Raw genomic sequence first — 17,917 nt, forward strand, 5'->3', positions numbered from 1 at the left:
TTGCGATTTTACTGAGGTAAAGGTTGGTTTTCCCAGACTGGACAATCATCCCTGCAAGCCTTTACACATGTACCTTGTGTTGCAGTCCCATTGGACTCATAGATTTTTCCAGAATAGGAGAAAATATGATTGTTTCATATAAAAGAAATATTTTGATTATTTCCATAAATAATACCCCCAAAGGTGTATTATCAATTGAGAATATTTGATTCTACAACTTTTTGATGTAAGTATCTCATCAGAGTTTAAGAAGGCACTAAATTCAATAAAAATTCATCATAGCATCACAAATTTGTAAAATTAGGGAGAAATTATCAAATTTTGCATCACTAAACCAGCTGAAGTTATATGCTAAATGGAAGGAAAATAATATCTAATTATTCTGGCATGTCATATGTTTCTGGCGGAGCATTTGTTTGGCTTTTTTAACCCAAGCCATCCTGTCCTACAGCAAAACTATTTAATAGATATATATATAAACGTATAGTATATAGCAATATGTATGTATAACATATAATAACGCTATGTATAACAACATATATGTTGTTTTGACATGAGCCTCAGTTTTCCCTGTGCACTGTCTTAAAGCAAACGAAGGGGTCATTGTGTTTTCATGGACTAATGTAAACATGGGGGGGTTCCCATCAGTCAGCCTTTTCTACCAAATATCAGCTAAGAATAGAAGTGTATTTTTTACCGTGTTTTCAATGGATATATTGGTATTTATTGATTATTGCCGTGTTTGCTTCCCTAGGGTACGGCATTTGCAAGCAGATTTTAGCAGATCTCTTTTTGAGCGGGGGAAATAATACCCACTCCCTGCTGCTGAACTGCAGAGGTCTCTTCCTGAAAGCTGTTGTAGTTATCTGCACTTATTTGGTAAGGTGGAGAACAGAATACAAGTTTAAAGGCTTAAAATCTCCCTTTCTTATTCCCAGTTACAGGAATTCATACAAGAAGAACATCTGCATAGACATGCTGCGCCGGGGTTATCACAAGTCCTTCTCTGAGCTCCTCACTCTGATCCAGAAGTGGAATGCCTTCAGGGAGGCTGCAGGGCCTGGGTCAGCCATATGGCATGAGAAGTCCCTGGAGGAGCAGCCTGATAAGCTGGATCAGCTTTCCCACTTCCTGACCGGGGCTGAGGCAGCCCGGCGAGCAGGTAAATGGGGGGATTGTGGGTAGCGGAGCAGCGGGAGCCGCAGCCGCCAGTGCCTGGGGGAAGATTCCAAATTGTTTCATGTATGAATTTGAAACGCTACTGCATCTTAGCACATTGCAGCCTTAGTCAACTGAGCTGTATTTATAGAATAAATGATTAGGAGCTGCAGATATCAGGAGAGGTCTTGTGAAGGAAGGAAAAAAAGGAAAAAACATGTAGAGTGAATTTTGATAACATCAGAAATGTTTGATGTATTTATAGCTTTGATAACATCTCAATTATTTTCTCATAGTTTCATTATTTGTTGTTTTTCTTCCTCTATTGATTTGAGAAGCTGGTTTTGTATTAGAAAAATTTAATAGGTGAAATGCTGTTTCACACAGTAATACTTTTATAAATCTATTTTTATTAAATATCCTGCTAACTGTGTTTGGATTTGTGACTGACTTAAAAAGGATTGTGAACATGTCAAATAAAATACAGCACACAGATGTAACATGCCACCTGTGAATTACTAGATATTAGTGAAGACATAACTCAAAATTACTGTATTTTCTTTATTGCCTACTATTTACTAAGCACTCATATTTATAATTTCCTTTTACTATAAATAGTAACATAACTTACTCCATCTTTCTCCATTGGAATAATTGCAGGGATGGAGGCAGACAAAGCTCTACCTGCAATCTTGTTTCATAGCTGAGTTGATATCAGTGTAGTTGTCTTGTTTCAAGTTGCATTTTGATCATTACAAATATGAAAACCTACAGTAAATCTTGTGAATTTGGAATCTAAGCTTTTTAACTGAAATTTAGAAACAGGCAACTTCATTTCAAAAAAAAGGAACAGCAAAATAAACCCTTTTGGCACTTCCAAAAAATGTTAATTTTAACTGTTTATTTGATGCTTGCCATGAAAGCCAAAAGTTGTGTTGCTTTATTTCACTGTAATTCTTGACAGGAAGCCCAGCCAACCATAATTGGAAGGAATCTTTAGCTTTGCCTGGAATATGACTAAAACCTGAATAGCCACCCGTGTATCTTGCAGAATATGAGAGAGAAGTTTGGGGCTTGGACTGGCCTGGCAGAAGCATTCTGCTAATATCTGATGGTCAAAAATACTGGACATTATCTTAACTGGCTTATCTTAATGGGCCTGCTTCCTGCAGCCACTTGAGGAGAACAGTTTGCCTGCCTTCAGTGCATGGTATTTTTCAGTGTTACAGGCTGATGTGTGACAACAGAGATGGCAAACATGAGAGACAAGGCATTCCCAAATGTGCAGTTCCTGCACTTCTCCTACTGAACCTGGCATTTCTTGTGTGCTGGGCTCTGTAAGTCTGTCACCTCTCCCAGAGACAAGGTACCACCACCAGCTGCCTAATTGCACCTTGCCTCTAGGAGAGTATCTCCCAACTTTGCCTGTTGATTAAAATGAAAGAAAAAAAAAATAATGAGGACTTAAGAGTTGGCAAGCGTTGTTACTGAATTGCTAGAGCAGGGCATAATTTGTTTTGATTTTTTTCACCGGTTTCAATGCAAATCTTTGCACAGATGTCTCGTTTGTATAGAATAAGGTTTGAGTTTCCTGGCACATGAAGGAGTGGATGGTAATTCCTATTGCAGGTCTGAGAGCCAGCAGTGCTGTGAAGATTCACATGAATTGTGCAGCTCATCAAACACTAATTCAGTAGCTCTGCTAATCCGGTTACTCTCTGATTCTAATCAAATTGCTTGGGGCTCTGGCTTATGATCTCCCGACAACTCCAGTTGACACCATTTAAGAATCATTCAGCAGTTCACCTCAGCTAGAACTTACCATGATGTAGCAGCCACAACAGTGGCTGACCTGCATTTGCTCTTCAGCTGCCACAGTTCACGCTTAAAAGGGTGAAGGTAATATTTGGGTCAGCAAATGGTGAGAGTTTCATAGCATGGTTATGTTGCTAATATTAGGTTGGCTGAAATTTTACCTATCTGAGGTAACAATTATGCTGAAAAAGAGATAGCAGCTATAAATAATGACCATTAAAAATTCATTACTTGTAAGTATTTTTATTAATTAAAACTTCAGAAAATGTTGGGGTTTGAACTTGGAGTGGTATGTGGAAAGCAAAACACTTACTTTGTCAGTAAATAATTTTCTTATTTGTTATTTAATTTTTCTCATCTGTTATTTTTGGATAATAGGGTATTACTGTCCCAATTTTGAATATAACTTCAAACTTCTAATTTTAGAGTTTTATGGTACTTACCATAGTGTACAGAACAAGCTATGTACACATTCAGTTTTCATATTTATTGGTGGAAAGTGTTAATATTGTAATGGTTTCCACAGTTTTTAGTTCTAGGACACTACAATTCTGGACATAAATAATTTGCTTGAACTGAATCAGAGCCATGCAGGCTAATATCAAAGAGCAATTACTTTCTTTACTGCTGTGTTTGAAAATAGTAGAATTTTGTTTACCAGCATTACACTGATTGCTTTTACATATACCAGTCAAGGTTCTCTCGATTTTCATTTTTAATAGAATATTTTGCTTTCACTTCAAATTACTCAGGAGTTGTCTTTTTTTTTAATTGCCTATTACCAGTACTTTGCTGTGTGCAAAGAAAACAGCTTTTTCTGGCCAACTTAAACTCATTTTTGTTGCATTTGAATATCTCCCAAGTATTGAAAAATAGAGAGGGAACTTTAATCCTTGTAGCTTTTCAGAAAAATGACTGATGGAGTTATTTTGCCCTGAGTTCAGCATTATTCTAAAGCAGTGGCAGAAATATTGCCAATGCTTGACTATATTTTTGTCTTGCCTTCTTTATACAAGCAAAGTAAATGTTTCTGACTTGAAAATTGAGGGAATTTTAATTATTCTTTGATGTTCCTTTATACTGGACTAACCTCTTTTTTTACTAGTTCTGGTTTCAGGAGCTTAGGGAAAAAAAGGAGGTAGTTGAGCTGTTTAAATATGTATATAGTTGTATGTCTTTTTACAGAAGAATCAGGATAAATGTCAGAGTATGGGATCTGCACAGCTCAGCATTTGATGTATACAGTGATTTCTTGGCACATATATGGAAATACTGGGGGTTCCTTCAAAAGGAAGCTGTGTTTTGTATTTATCAGTACTGATAGTACTCGATCAGTATAGAGTGAGCTGGTTTGCTTGTAGCCATTGAAAGGAGTGCAAAGCAAGTTCCAGCTCAAGAACAATTAAAGGAAGAGCTGTCCCAGCTGTTAACTCTTTTGCCAGAGCAGGAATGCAAAACCAGGGAAAGTGCCACAGTTCAGTGGCTGTAGCTTGTGCTGGGCACTCAGCACTGTAGTGGCAGATCACTGTGCCAAAGCCAGAGGGTGGAATCCTTGGCTATGAACACCCCTTCAGAAGGGCAAGACACTGCTTATTAGCTGATCACTGCAGCAGCTGCTGGAAACCAGGAGTTAAAACCTGGGAACTGCTGCCCTTCTGAGATTCCACCTGCTCCTGGTTCCTGACCCCACGCAACCTTTGTGCTATGCTGTGTGCTAAATGCTGAATCTGTGCATGTGCTGCAGGCTGCTGACCCTTGTTCTAGACAGTACCAGACACACAATTAGAAAGAAGTGACAACTTGGCTTTCTTTCCCTCACTTCAGTGTAGAGAAAAATTTTGACAGTATGAATTAACATTAGTTTTTGTTGTAAAAGATGTCTTTTCATAAAGTGTATGAAAGAAGCATGAGTATTTGATCTGCATGCACTGGAAAAATTTTGTCCAGTATACTCAAGGTTGAAAACAGAGTTTAGCATTTTACAGTAGAAAGCTTTTCTGTAAGGTTATGCCTTAGGCTTGGGCTAGAAACATTGCAGTAACCATACTGCCCATGCTATTTTCAAAAAAAAAAAAAAAGGTAATAGGTTATGCCTTAAAAGAAAAAAGTATATCAAACCCTCTTTTAAGATTTGCTTGGATGAGACATAGTTTTGTTTGCTTTTGAGGGGCTGGGCAAGGGAATGCTGTTTTATTTTCTAAGCAGGTTTGTCACTCCCTACTTAATATTTTATCACAGGAAAAATGTAGCAGTTGCTGGAGACCAGTGGAGAATTTTATTATTTTTGTAGTTATCTTACAAAAAGCTGAAGTGATTCTGTCCAGGAAAGAAACCAAACCATCTCAAAATACAGCCACTTGTAGAACTACCATTAACTTCAACAGAAGCAGCACTTTTTAGAAAATTTCTGTAGTATGTTTTCGTTGCAATAGCTTGGAGTTCCCTTTTAGCATTCCAGATTACCAGTTAATTGACTCATATTATTATCATTAGCTGGTTTTATCCTTTACCCAGTAAAATTATACCCTGACCATTTCCTTAGCATTTTTTTTAATAGACTGTTCATTGATCAAGCATTTTCCCCATATGTACCTGACAGTGTTGGGAGTGATGTGCTCTGTGCACACTCTAGGAAACAGTTTCTGCCTGTAACTTGGTGTCATTGTGCTCACAACTTGCATTTTCACTTTCTTCATTTGTGGACTTACAGATAAACATTCAGGAAAAAAAGTTTATCCATTTAAGAATAAACTCTCTGGAAAAAGGAGTGATTGAGGAGTGTTTTACCTATAGATGTAGAAGCATCCTTTTTCTGAACAAGCAAAAGGGACTGATTCTTTGCCATGTATAGATCCAGATGGAAATAACCAATTGCAGCACCATATTGAGCTGCAGTTTGTACTTCTTTTTGGTCCAACATCTTCCATCCTAGATCTTTCTCTGAGTGAATTCTTCGCAGCATCAGCTGTCTTGCTACTAAGTCACTGATTTTGATCTTTCTGGCAAAAGAAAAATTAGCCTTCCAGCACTCTGCCTCATTCTGACATAAAAAATTACTCATAGTGTTTTAATTGACCTTAGGCCACACCTTTATGTGCCTTCAAGAGTGAAGGGTCAGTTATAATCCAGTCATACACACTTTAAACAGCTGACTGGAGGATGAATGTTAACACCTGTTGAAAAGTTTCCATATGGCCTTTGTTTGGCAGGAACAAAGCACTGACTGGTGGCTTTTTGAGTGGGAAATAAGGACTCATAGCTGGATGTTGAAAGATTTCTTTCTGATTCCTGTAGTTTAAAAATCAGTGCAAGTTCTTGTTAATGGAAAATGGAACACCTGCCTATTTTATTCTTCAAAGGAGACATCAAGCCAGGATCTCTTCCTGATATTTTCGTCTGTTCTCTAAAGACCATTCCTGTACTTCTTTCCCTTTCTTCCACTGCATCCTGTAACAAGGGAGATCATAGAGATATGGCAGCAAGTTGTACTTGAGTCTCACTAGGATGGCTTGCTGGCTTTCTGTGTGTTTGTTTTCTCTCATGTTAGCCCTGTTGGGGTTCTCAAACTGCACCTTGCTACCCTTGCATTGCACTACTTAGTAGTTGTCTAGCTGAGCACAGCAAACATGCAGATATGGATTTGAGTGATCCTCTGTTGTGTGCACAGCCTTGCAGTTCTTGAGAAGAGTCCAGGAACAAAGGTATTGTTCAGTGCACTGATCAGGGCCTATGGCTTGAGCACAAGAGGAGATGCTACTTGGCAGCTGAGGTGCACCTAAAGAGATCCTGATACACAGCAGGGAATACCCTGTGTGTTTAATATATGGGGTTTAATGTTTAAGCTCAAGTTGAAGGTTTTGGGGTTTTTTTTAATCTCTGTTTAGCAGAAAGCTCTCAGGAAGGTTTGATAGGACAACTCTCCTTTTGTACATAAACACTCAATTAGGGAGGTTTTTTACATTTTTTTGGATCAACAAATGCCTAAAGATGACTTGTCTACATGTGTTTTATTATCAGTTGTACAGAATGTACTCTACAAAACCAGAGAGTTCAAAGTTTTAATATCCGAACTACTTGGAGTTTTTATAGAAGAATTTCTCTATTCCTATATTCCTCTCCTGGGGATGTAAAAGTTCACTTTCACTAAGTCTGACACACTAGCTTTGCCACTGTCAGAATAACATCAGTTAACTTCTTGATCAGTAACTCAGACTTTGGATCCAAATCCAAATGGCTTGTAAAAGTCTGGGGTGTGGGGGTTTGGTGCATGGCCTGTGTATCCGGTCAGCCCTGCCCAAGACAGTGCCAGAGACAAGGTTGTCTTTGTGCACTTCTCATTGTTATGCACCGGCAGGATCCTCAGCAGAGGTCACGGTAAAGTTCATTCAATCAAAGCCGTGGCAGTAGCTGGAGTCTGCCTCGGGTCACTTCCATCCCTTGGGATTTGTAGGGCACTACCTGAAGTTATTTGCGTAATTTTATGTCACATAAGTGCCTTGATAGTTTGTAGCAACAATTTCAGAGGAGCAAATCTGTATCCAGTGTGTCTGTATCCAATGATGATCCAATTATCTCTTCCCTTTCTGGTTTATTGCAACCATTTGTATGCATCCTCTGGTATCTTTGAGTTCATTTTCACTTAGCTGTGATCTAATGTGTATTATTATCTTTATGTTAGTGGTTATAATTAGGTTTTGTATTTCACTGCTCGTGTGGTCGTGTGCTTGTAATCGTGGGAAGCTGTGCCTCTACTTCGGAGATAATCTCTAAAAACATTCCCTTGTGCTGCAAGCATTGTTCAATTCAGGGTGAGATAAACCTCATCCAAGAAGTATCTGCTTTTCTTCACTGAGAGGAAAGGAATCCTAGGTAACTCCTATCTGTATCTAAATTAGTAAGTTTGGATGAATCCCAACTGGGTGTTAACTTTATTTCTGTGTGTTGTCCTGGTTTTGGCTAGGATAGAATTAATTTTCTTCTTAGTAGCTGGTACAGTGCAGTGTCTTGGATTTAGTATAATGTTGATAAGTGTGATAGATCAGGATGTTTCATAGATGTATAAATATGTTATAAACATATACGAATACAGGCATATATGTATATGTGTGTGTGCGCATTACACAGGTAAATGTAGGTATATTAAGCCCAGCCCAGTTTTGTTGTTTCCATTCCAGAATCATTTGAGAAGATTTTGATGAGGATATTGTACCAAAATAGTCTTAATTTCTAATGTATAAATATGTTTTATACAATGTAGACTCCAGGATATTCTGAAAAAGAGGCACCCAGGAGGTGCTTTTTCAGTCCTGAGGAGAAACAAAAGGCATGAAAACTCACAGCCATGAAGAATATTCAGATTAGGAATACATGAGGCCTGTATATTGATAATTATTCCTCTCAAAGCTGAATTTCAAAACTTAAGCTTAGAACCTTAGATGCAAATGATGAGATGATAATTTAAATGTAATTTCTGAGCTATTTCTTTTTTGGTGATTTTAAAGAGATTATGAATCACTCATTTCTTGGAAGGGATGTTATCTCTTTTAAAATATTAGAAATTGAAGCAATGTGTATTATATATTTCTAAATCATAATTTTATATATATTTTAATGGGAATTATTAGAAAGTTAGAAATCTGAGAAAATAAATAAGAAAGCAAAATAATAAATAAAATGAATAAAATAACACAAGCAGTAAAAAAAAAAGTATTGTTTACAATTAGAGGAATGAATTTTTAAATCAAAAGATAAAAGGAGTGTTCAAGAATGGGGAAAAGGTTTCAGCTTGATTTCAAAAACCTTTAAGCAGGAAGAATTCAGATAATGTTCTCTGAAATGACCAAGATGGAGAAAAAAGGAGGAGAAACAAGTAGTAGATGAACATCTTGAAGATGTTCATGATACAGACATGATTAGGTGGTAACTCTTTTTCTCAAAAGAATAAAGTCCTTACTGTGTTGTGCAACACACTGAAGAACTTTATCAAGATAGAAGTCAAATAACAGTCATGACAGTAGAGAGAATGAGAGACCTACATTTCTTCAAGTAGATCATATGTAATTTGTAATTTTAAGACAGAACATACTAGAGATGAGGCTGACAAATCCCTCTTGTCTGGCTTAGTGATGAATTTAAAGTACTTGTTTGGGTAATTGCTGCTGTGTGTTCCAAACAGTGCAAGTGACTTGCATAGGTGGTGGAATTTAGTCATTAAACTCATCCTTTTGGAAGCTGTATTTCCCCCAATTCTTCTTGTAGATTGCAGAAGAAGAGAATTTAACTGCATCTTTTGATTGAAGTGTTTTGATATGGTTGTCATAGATTTAAAATACTTGGGAAAGATCTGGACTTGAAGATCTTGCCTATGCTGAAAAGCTTTATTTTTTTCCCAGTTGATTTCTGTGTGGTGCTCCATACCCAGAATTAAGAGGGGTTTTTCTTTTCTCCATTCTCTCTCTTTTTGAGCAAAGCTTACAAATTGCAGAGCTCCCAAAAACAAAGCAGTTCTGTTCACACACCCAGCTTAAACAAAAAGTCTCTTACCTGCTGCTAGACGTGTGCTTAACTCCTTTTTACCCAAATATGTGGAAATTCCTTTAGTGCTGGCTGTTTGGCTCATATTCATTTAACAGCCAAAACACACTAAGTAGCCCACCAAAACTGCAATGGAATTTTAGCTAATTATTCAATTTCACATCAGGTTCATGCTCTACTTTATTATTTCATAGATTTTTCAGTATCATATAAGAAATAGATCTTTCAAATTCACTTTAGTGTGGAACAGTATGATGAGACTTGTCAGGAAAGTTTTAGATTTCAACTCCAAATTAGTAAAGTTTTGGAATAATTCAAGGCTGATATCTTGTGGGGTTTTTTTAAAAGGTACTTTTTCAAGGGAAATAAGTTGTTATTCTGTAACTTTAAATTGTGGATAATTTTGTAATGCTACTTAGATTTAGGAGTTGCAGGTTTTTTGTAAATGTTAGGGATAATGTGTGTTCATTCAGCTGTTTGAGATGATAAAGAATAGAATCCAAACTTCAGGCTATGGAATCTGGCAAAACTTCAGGCCATATAATCTGTGACTTAAAACCCACTCCTTTCCACATTTGTTCTGAGAACAATTCCTTGGTGAACTGGGTGGGAGGTTCCAAGGGAAATGGGTGCAATTTCAGTTTGTCTTTAATTTCTAAGAGTGCTAAGGTATTAAACATGGGAATATGCATCAAAGTCATACTTTGAACATGTAAAATTATATGAATTAATGGATTGTGTTTGCAGAGTGTTCTTTTTGATTCTTAATCTCCATCAACACAGTTGTTACCTTAGAGGTCCAAGGTTTGGAAAGCTCTTACGCCTTTTCAGGGCCCAGAGGCTCAGGCAAATGCTTCTCCAGTCTCACTCTGACTTCTCTTTTGACTAGCCAGTGTTTTATCCAGGTTTTGTGTTTATTAAACTGAATTCTGGTTTTGCACACAGAAATGAGAACAAAAATGTTTCCAATTGTGCTTAATTTGTAAGATTATAATTTTCCTCTTCAACTTCTCTGAGTGAACACAACAGAACTTGATGGCATTTGAATGTAGAAATAAAAATAGTATTGTTGCTATAACGTGCAGAATTTCTGAACACTGATGATAATATTACATTTTTATTTTGGTTTTTTTTTTGTTTTTAAAGGGCACTATGAGAAAGTGTATGATAACCAGCTTAGCTTGGCCTGCTGTTTCAATGACCCTGAGGACAAATGGTTAAGTAACTACTTCTATGAGCAAAGCTATAACACAGCTCAATTAGTAGAAATTGATGGTGGGAAGAGAAAGGCACAAGGATATGTAAACATGGCCCTCATCGAAGAGGAAGAAGGTAAGGCACTGACATCACAAAGCTGCTTTGGATGGCATCTCTAGTTACACAAACTGGGCTGAATTAAAAGAGCTGGGGACATGTAGTTCTGTAATGTTTCATCCTGCTTCTAATTTACATTTAGATAAACATCCTGTATTTTTGTTCTTTTTAAAATGACCTTTTGGTTCTCTTGGCCACAAGTGACACCCTCTTTGTTTATTCCTGACTGCCACATTGGTGTTTGCTTCAGACTTAGACCTCACCACCAGCTCCCTTTCTCTCCATGTACATCCTTAAACTGGGAGTCTCTGAAATCAGAAGATATTAATAGAAATAACTAGAATCATAGAACAGCCCAGGCTCTGAGGGACCTTGGCAGATGATCTGATCCAACCTTTCATGGAAAAGGGAGCCTAAATGAGGTTATTTTAGCACCCTGTCAATTGCATCTTAAAAACCTCCAGTGATGGGGACTCTACTACATCCCTGGGGAGCCTGTTGCAGTGAACAGTTGTTCTCACTGTGAACAATATTGCTTTCTTATATCAAGGTGAACCTTGTTTCTGTATTTAAGAGCAGATATTACCTTTCATGGCAGAGGGGTTTGTGTGTGGATAGTAGTCTGAGTATAAAAAAGGCATTTTCCTCTGTTTGCCTAAAATCCTTTCATGGTGTGGGAGGGCAAGCAATAAGTAAGCCTCAAGTAATTGAATAAAGCCTGTCTTCCAGTTCTAATTTGTAAGTGTACTGCATGCCTAACTATTGCTTAAAATATGTGATTTGTGTAGCCACAATGGTTTTGTTTCTGAATTTGAATGTGGGTTGAAACAATTCCAACTCTGAACTCAACTTGTGGCTGGTTTCTCATAAAAAGTGGCTTCTCTTAAAAAAAAAAATGACAGAAATTGAAATATTTTGTGGAAATAGTCTAATTCCATTAAATGTCTGGTGGAATGGGTGTGTTTTGAGAGATGGCCCCATTTCCCAGCAAAAGCCTGAACATAAAACAAGAAGTCTGCAGCCCTTTTTTTTTAATTAAAAGAGTGTTATCCTATTTTTCCTCTTGCTCTCTTCCAGCTGACACATGGCACCTTTTGTTATATTTCCTCGCATCTTTCTAGACTGATGGTCATTCACACTGTTTTCCTGTGAACTGTTGTCTTATCTTTCTTGCCTGCCACACTCAGACCTGGATTCAGTCTTAAAATTTGAGCATGTACCAATAATCAGTAAAATGGAAGGATTACTTTTCCTACTCATGGTATCATCCAGTTTCCCAGTTGATAAAATAGCAGTTGCTTAAAGCCCAGCCAGTCACAACCAAGTCATTTTCATTTTGAATGAAAAATGCTTAGGTCGGTTATCTATCTCTTACTCAGTAGAATAAAATGATTGAAAAATTGCTGGATTTTAATTTTTTTTTTGCAACGTTTTTACTTGGTCCTTTAGTTACTAAAAAATAAAATTTTAAGGTGCAGACAAGCAAACATTCAAATCTACTTGTAACTTCAAAGGCTCTTACTGAGTGTGACTCACTGCTGTTACCCAAGCACTGCCTAAAAAAAAATTAACGTTTTCTACTTTAGGATGTCTTAAGCAAAAGTTGTTGAATACTTAAATATCTTGAGGCCCATTATAAAAGCACATAAGTAAAGTTATGAAATAGCCTGAGATGATCAGAGAAGCAGAAATTTTATTTTCCTGCTGAAGAATATTAGAAACTTTTAGAAGAGAAGCTTCTTATTAACCTTATTAACAAGAAATAAAGCAAAGTGGATTTTCAGTGCCCAGGGTCAAACTCCACTGAATCTGTGGTCTCTGTCTGTTGAAATACTTTATTTCCAGAGAGAGAGAGGTAAAAAAAATAAAGAAGCTGAGAGAGTAAGCATAGGATTGCTTTGAGGGACCACTGAGAAAAAAAGACAGCAGATGTATTCCATGCACTTTGTATTTTCAAGGCTGAAAAATTGATTCAAGGGCAAGTTCTGATTGGAGAAAAAGTGTAAGAGGACATATTGGGTTGGCATTATATAATATTCCATCAGTTTTAATGGTGTTATAAGTACAATTTTAATTCTGCTTTTTCTTTTGTTCAGTTATTTATAATTTGATAATTAATTTGTGAAACAAATTAGTCAGATTCCTTCTTCTCTGGGGGTGTATCTACAGGAATAAATGTAGACATCTGGTCCCAGTTATTTTCAGTTCTCTTATCCAATAGTGTATTTTTCATTACTTGGGAAAGGAAGCTGTCTGTATATGCTTAGGACTGATTGCTTGGGAGTATAAAGTTAAACATGGACTTGTAAAGATTGCTGTTTGCCTTGGAAGAAAATCAATAAATTTGCTGGGTAATTTTTGTGTAATCAAATTTAAAGTTCTTTGACTTTCAGCCTGGTCCCTGTCCTAAAGGCTGGATATAACCTGATGTTCATTAATCTTCAAAGCCAAATATTTGAGGTGTTGGTGGTGTAGACTTCAGTCATGATATTTGGATGCAGGCCATTAGTAGCTGCCAGTAAGGGAAAGAAAACAATAAGTGAGTAGCCTGCTGCAGAAACAAATGGAATGTTCTGCTTGGAGCAAACATTATTTTAATGGCATTGCTTCACAGAATGAGATTTTTTACCTCTTCCCTAAAATACTCTGCCTATAAAATAAGGTGCGAAGCATTCACTGATTATTGTAGAAGTGCTCAGATTTTGATGCTGTTCAATTAGCTGTGCTATCCCCCCCAGTTTGTCTTTCCTCAGAGGGCTGCTAATAAGTCATTTTATTACTTTTTTTACTCATTATTTTACTTTATTTACTCATTTATTACTTATTTTTTTCACATAGCTCTTTAATGTGCTGATGTTACTTTACAGACACTGAAAATGCAATGACATAACACATTTTTCTCATGTTAAATCCAGAATTACTTGTTGACCAAGTAAGCACCGGCTTTGTGATAGAGTCTCTTAAGAAATGTGAGTTTAAAAAAAAAAAAACTTTTCTTCCTGTGCTTTCAATGCATTTTCAGAAGTAATATCAGAATTTCAGAAGTCATTATAAGAATACCAAAGGGTAAGATTATAATAATAGTTTATGATATATTACTGTGCTTTCTGCTGAAGTTAACTGTGAACTTGAGGTTTACACTGTTGTATTTTGCAGAAGAAACAGTTGGAGTGCACTGAAAAACACAATGTCTAGTATTGTTTTGTACAGACTCTTACGTCATTGCAATATTTGAGTGCTTTCTGTTTTGTGCTAAATGCTTGCTGCCTATCATGCATGAAGTGATATGCACCTTAAATATGTGCATCCCAAAGTTTAAGATTAACTTATATCAATAAAAAGAACACTCTGGGGGAAAACAAGGAGTTTGTACTTGTAGGAGGTCTTTGCTTCAAATATGTTACAACAAAACCAGATAAATTTCTATGTTATTCAAAAGCATAGCTCAACCAGGCATCTGAACTTAGGGTACCTGTCAGTTGCAGTGCTTGGGAACATTTCTGGATACATTTAAATAACTGTTTTAGAAAGCATGTAAGTATCACAGTAGCATCCAATGAATAAAATTAATTACAAATGCCACTCCAGAACCTGGATCTCCCTGCTATGAGAGCTGTAAGATGTGTGGAAATGATGCCATTATTCTCAAGGCAGTGGTGACTTTGAATTAGTCATCAGATTTCTATTCTGCTAGCACATAAGGATCAACAAAAGTGGAGGTAATACTTTATCTGAAGTCTTTACAGGCTGAAAAGATTAAAGCCAGGCAGAACTAGTGAGAGAAAGGGAGCAAGTACAAAGCAATGTTGGGAATCTCAGAGCTGATTGCCACAACATACAGCTAATCCACAAACCCAGTTTTGTCCGTGTGTGTGCTTTTCAGACTGCGAACCTTACGAGACCTCAATAAGGAATTCCTTTAGTCCTTTCTAAAATAGCTTAGACATTTCAAAAATCTGCCGTATTCTGCAAATTAATGAAGGGTTTGTAAGTGTTCAGTCCTAATCCAGCTCTGCCTTGATTTTAAGCAGAGTTTATAAGCTGAAGGTCTGATTGCTTTTCCAACAGAGCAATGGTATGCCTGAGTTGATCACTTTGCACCTACCCCAAAAATTTGAATTGATTGTGCCTGATTTATTTGAAAAGGTGTAATTGTTTTATCTGTGATCACGGATAAAATATGGTCTATTTCATATGTTGGAATTTGATAGAAACCTTTCTGGTTGAAAGACCTACTGAATGGGAGGGACTTCTAAGTGTAATTAATTTGTTAGGGAAAAAAGATCACAGGATTCTTGCAGATTTTAACAATCTTGATTGAAACTGAGGTGAAGAATTTTCCCTGTCACTTTGCCATTGTATTGAAATTGAAGTTTTTATTAAGGCATTGCAGAAATTGATGGAAAGGTTCTGATTGTGTTTAAGGGGCATTTCACAGAATGGCTGGATTGGAAAGAACCTCTGAAGATCACCTAGTCCAATTGTCCTGCTAAAGCAGGTTGCACCTGAAACAAGTTGTACAGGATAGCTCTGAGTTATGAAACTTAACTATTAATTACTGGATATATTTGCTGAACAACAACTTAAAGATGGATCATGACATCTTTTGGTTTTGGATCATAAAAAGTCTAAACAGTTTATTTTCTTGTTCTTAGTCAAGAAATTCTTGCTAAGAATCCATTGTTACTAAGAAATTGTTGATTTTGTATTTGGAATTGTTTATGACAAGTGCTTTTTAATTGAAAACTGTAATGTATAAATAATTGAGAGAAACTCAGCATAAATTCATGAGTATCTATGCAGAGGAAATATGCACGTTTAAGCAGAATTTCCCCAATTGGTTTGCCTTCAGGCAGAAATAATTTATATTCAGATATAAAAAAAGAGAATGTTAATATTGCAAAATGAAATACTAAAAAGGTTTAAAAAAGCAAAAGTTAAAATTGCTTGTGAAATTTCATATGCTTTTGCGTGTGAACAATTTGCAAGTTTATTTTAATTGCATAAAAATATTGTTTCTTTTTAGGAGATTGTGAAGTATAACCAGAATAAAATTCACCTGTGGGATGGGTGGCCCACATGCACCTTCTACATTAATAGAGCTTTATGTTGTTATCTGTGCTGCAAGTCTGCCAAGCCCACTTAAATAGCAAATCCTCCATAGTATAGTGTAGAAACATTCTGCTTTACAATCTGATTGCATAATTGCAAACAGCTGGTAAATAAAACAAACCAGGGGGACAGCATTTGTGACGAGAGATTCATTTCTTCCTCACTAGCTGTGGAGTGCAGAGCTGTCACTGATAACAGAATTGCTGCATTTGAACAATCCAGCCTGTCTATTTAACTGTGTTATGGTTCCCCCATAAGGCTATGCCCAGTATCTGAGGTCTCCATACCATTGTATCCATAAGCCCAGGTTAGACGCTGGAAGAAGGCAACCTAAAATTAATCCAATCTCTTCATTCAGAAACAAAGGCAACTCAAATTATCAGCTAAAAGATAGGTTTTTCTATATTTTTGTTTGTGTTGGAGATTCTGTTCTGTAAGCAACTTGTCTTGGTACCCAGTTACCTTTGTGATTTTTGATAAAACGTGAAGCTCATTATCTTTCTCCTTTTTATAATGACATTTGTCATTGTGTGGACCAAAACCAGGGAAAGTGTTCAAAGATATATATTCCTATGTAATTTTTTATAGGAAGCTTGTGTGCTAGTTAAAACATGACAGTGGCCTAAAGGAGAGCCATATTTCTAGAGATTTAGGGATTATCTGTCCTCTCAGATAGGAACCACAGGTTTGTTCTGCATTTGTACAGTACCCTTTCCTCTGTGCTTCTACAGCACAGAGGTGAGGTTTGGTGTGTGCTGTGATAAACTAAAGCTGGATGAGAACGTGCTGCTCCCTGGCCAAGCAGAGTGCTGCTGTCTCAACATGTGCAGCAAGTTCTGCCTGCCTTTCTGTCTGTCTGGAGTTTGGATCAATGTCTATCCTCAAGATATTAATTTTCTAAAAAAGTGGTGGGAACTTACTGTCCTATGGACTTCTTACCAAATTTGGTTGAAACTCACTCCAAATGTAGTTGAAGAACAGGATGATCATATAGATGTGTTCCCTGTGGAGTCTACCCTAAAAGTGTCTGTACTGTTCATTGTCTGGAGAGAACATACATATTTATATAACAGACCAAATCCAGTAGTAACCAACTATCATTGGTTTATCATGATATTTCCCCTCCTTGCCCCAGGTTGCATATCCCAAACTACAAACTTCTCAGATTTATTCCTAGTTGTGATTTTTTTTTTTTCTCAAACAGCTTATTCAGGAAAAGGCATGTAGGAATAGTTTAGACCTAGGAACATACTCACTTGTTTCCAAATCCTTTGTCTTTAACTACATAAACCTGTTGCTTAATTTTAAGTTATAAAGAGTCGCCACATCAGGCAACTTTAAAGACAGAAAGAAGCTTTCCATTAATGGGATATGAAATTCTGCATACCCAGTTTGACCATTTAAGGTACTTCCAGTCAATGATTTTCACCATATCAACTGAAGCTAATTCTCCTTTGTTATTCTGCATTTACTCTGTCTCACAAAATGGTTATATTGTTTTCTGATTGCTTAAGAATTGAATATATAAGTTGGCTGGGAAAAACTTAATTGTAGAGCATAATTTAAAGAATTTATGCAGCAAATTGCTAGGAGTTACTCTTTGGATATTCTGCTTTTCTCTGTCAGTCAGAAGCAGCCATAAATCCTTCTCAATTCTTGGCAGGACAGATTGAACAGGTTTATTAAATAATTGAGCTCATCCTCCTGCAGGTGCACAAAGTAGTTCCCCAGCAAATTACATCTTATTATTACAGGGCTGTTACTTGTATTGAAATAACAAGTACTGTCTGGAATTGATGTTATAGAAATTAGGAATATTTTCAGCTCAAATTAGCAGTCTTAAGTCTGAAAAAAGCTTCTGAACATGCAACATGAAAGAAAAAGGGGCCTGTTTAGTTCATAAAAATATTCTTCAAAAATTATTTTTTATTCTTATTTTTAAAAGGTTTTTGTTGGTAATGAAGGTATTTTGAATAAGAGAACT

At 36.6% G+C, this 17,917-nt stretch overlaps 1 protein-coding gene across 2 annotated transcripts in view; it reads left to right on the forward strand.

Annotated features, from left to right (window-relative positions):
* The window catches only part of TTC29 (tetratricopeptide repeat domain 29), a 176,707-nt gene that overhangs the window by 81,410 nt on the left and 77,380 nt on the right, over window positions 1-17,917 (forward strand). For both annotated transcript variants that reach the window (XM_077176589.1, XM_077176590.1), the window contains exons 4-5: window positions 939-1,162; window positions 10,654-10,839. In XM_077176589.1, the coding sequence (XP_077032704.1) occupies window positions 939-1,162; window positions 10,654-10,839 (410 nt within the window). The remainder of the gene's footprint in view (window positions 1-938; window positions 1,163-10,653; window positions 10,840-17,917) is intronic.

This window comes from Agelaius phoeniceus, chromosome 4 (assembly GCF_051311805.1).
Source record: "Agelaius phoeniceus isolate bAgePho1 chromosome 4, bAgePho1.hap1, whole genome shotgun sequence".
Taxonomy (NCBI): domain Eukaryota; kingdom Metazoa; phylum Chordata; class Aves; order Passeriformes; family Icteridae; genus Agelaius; species Agelaius phoeniceus.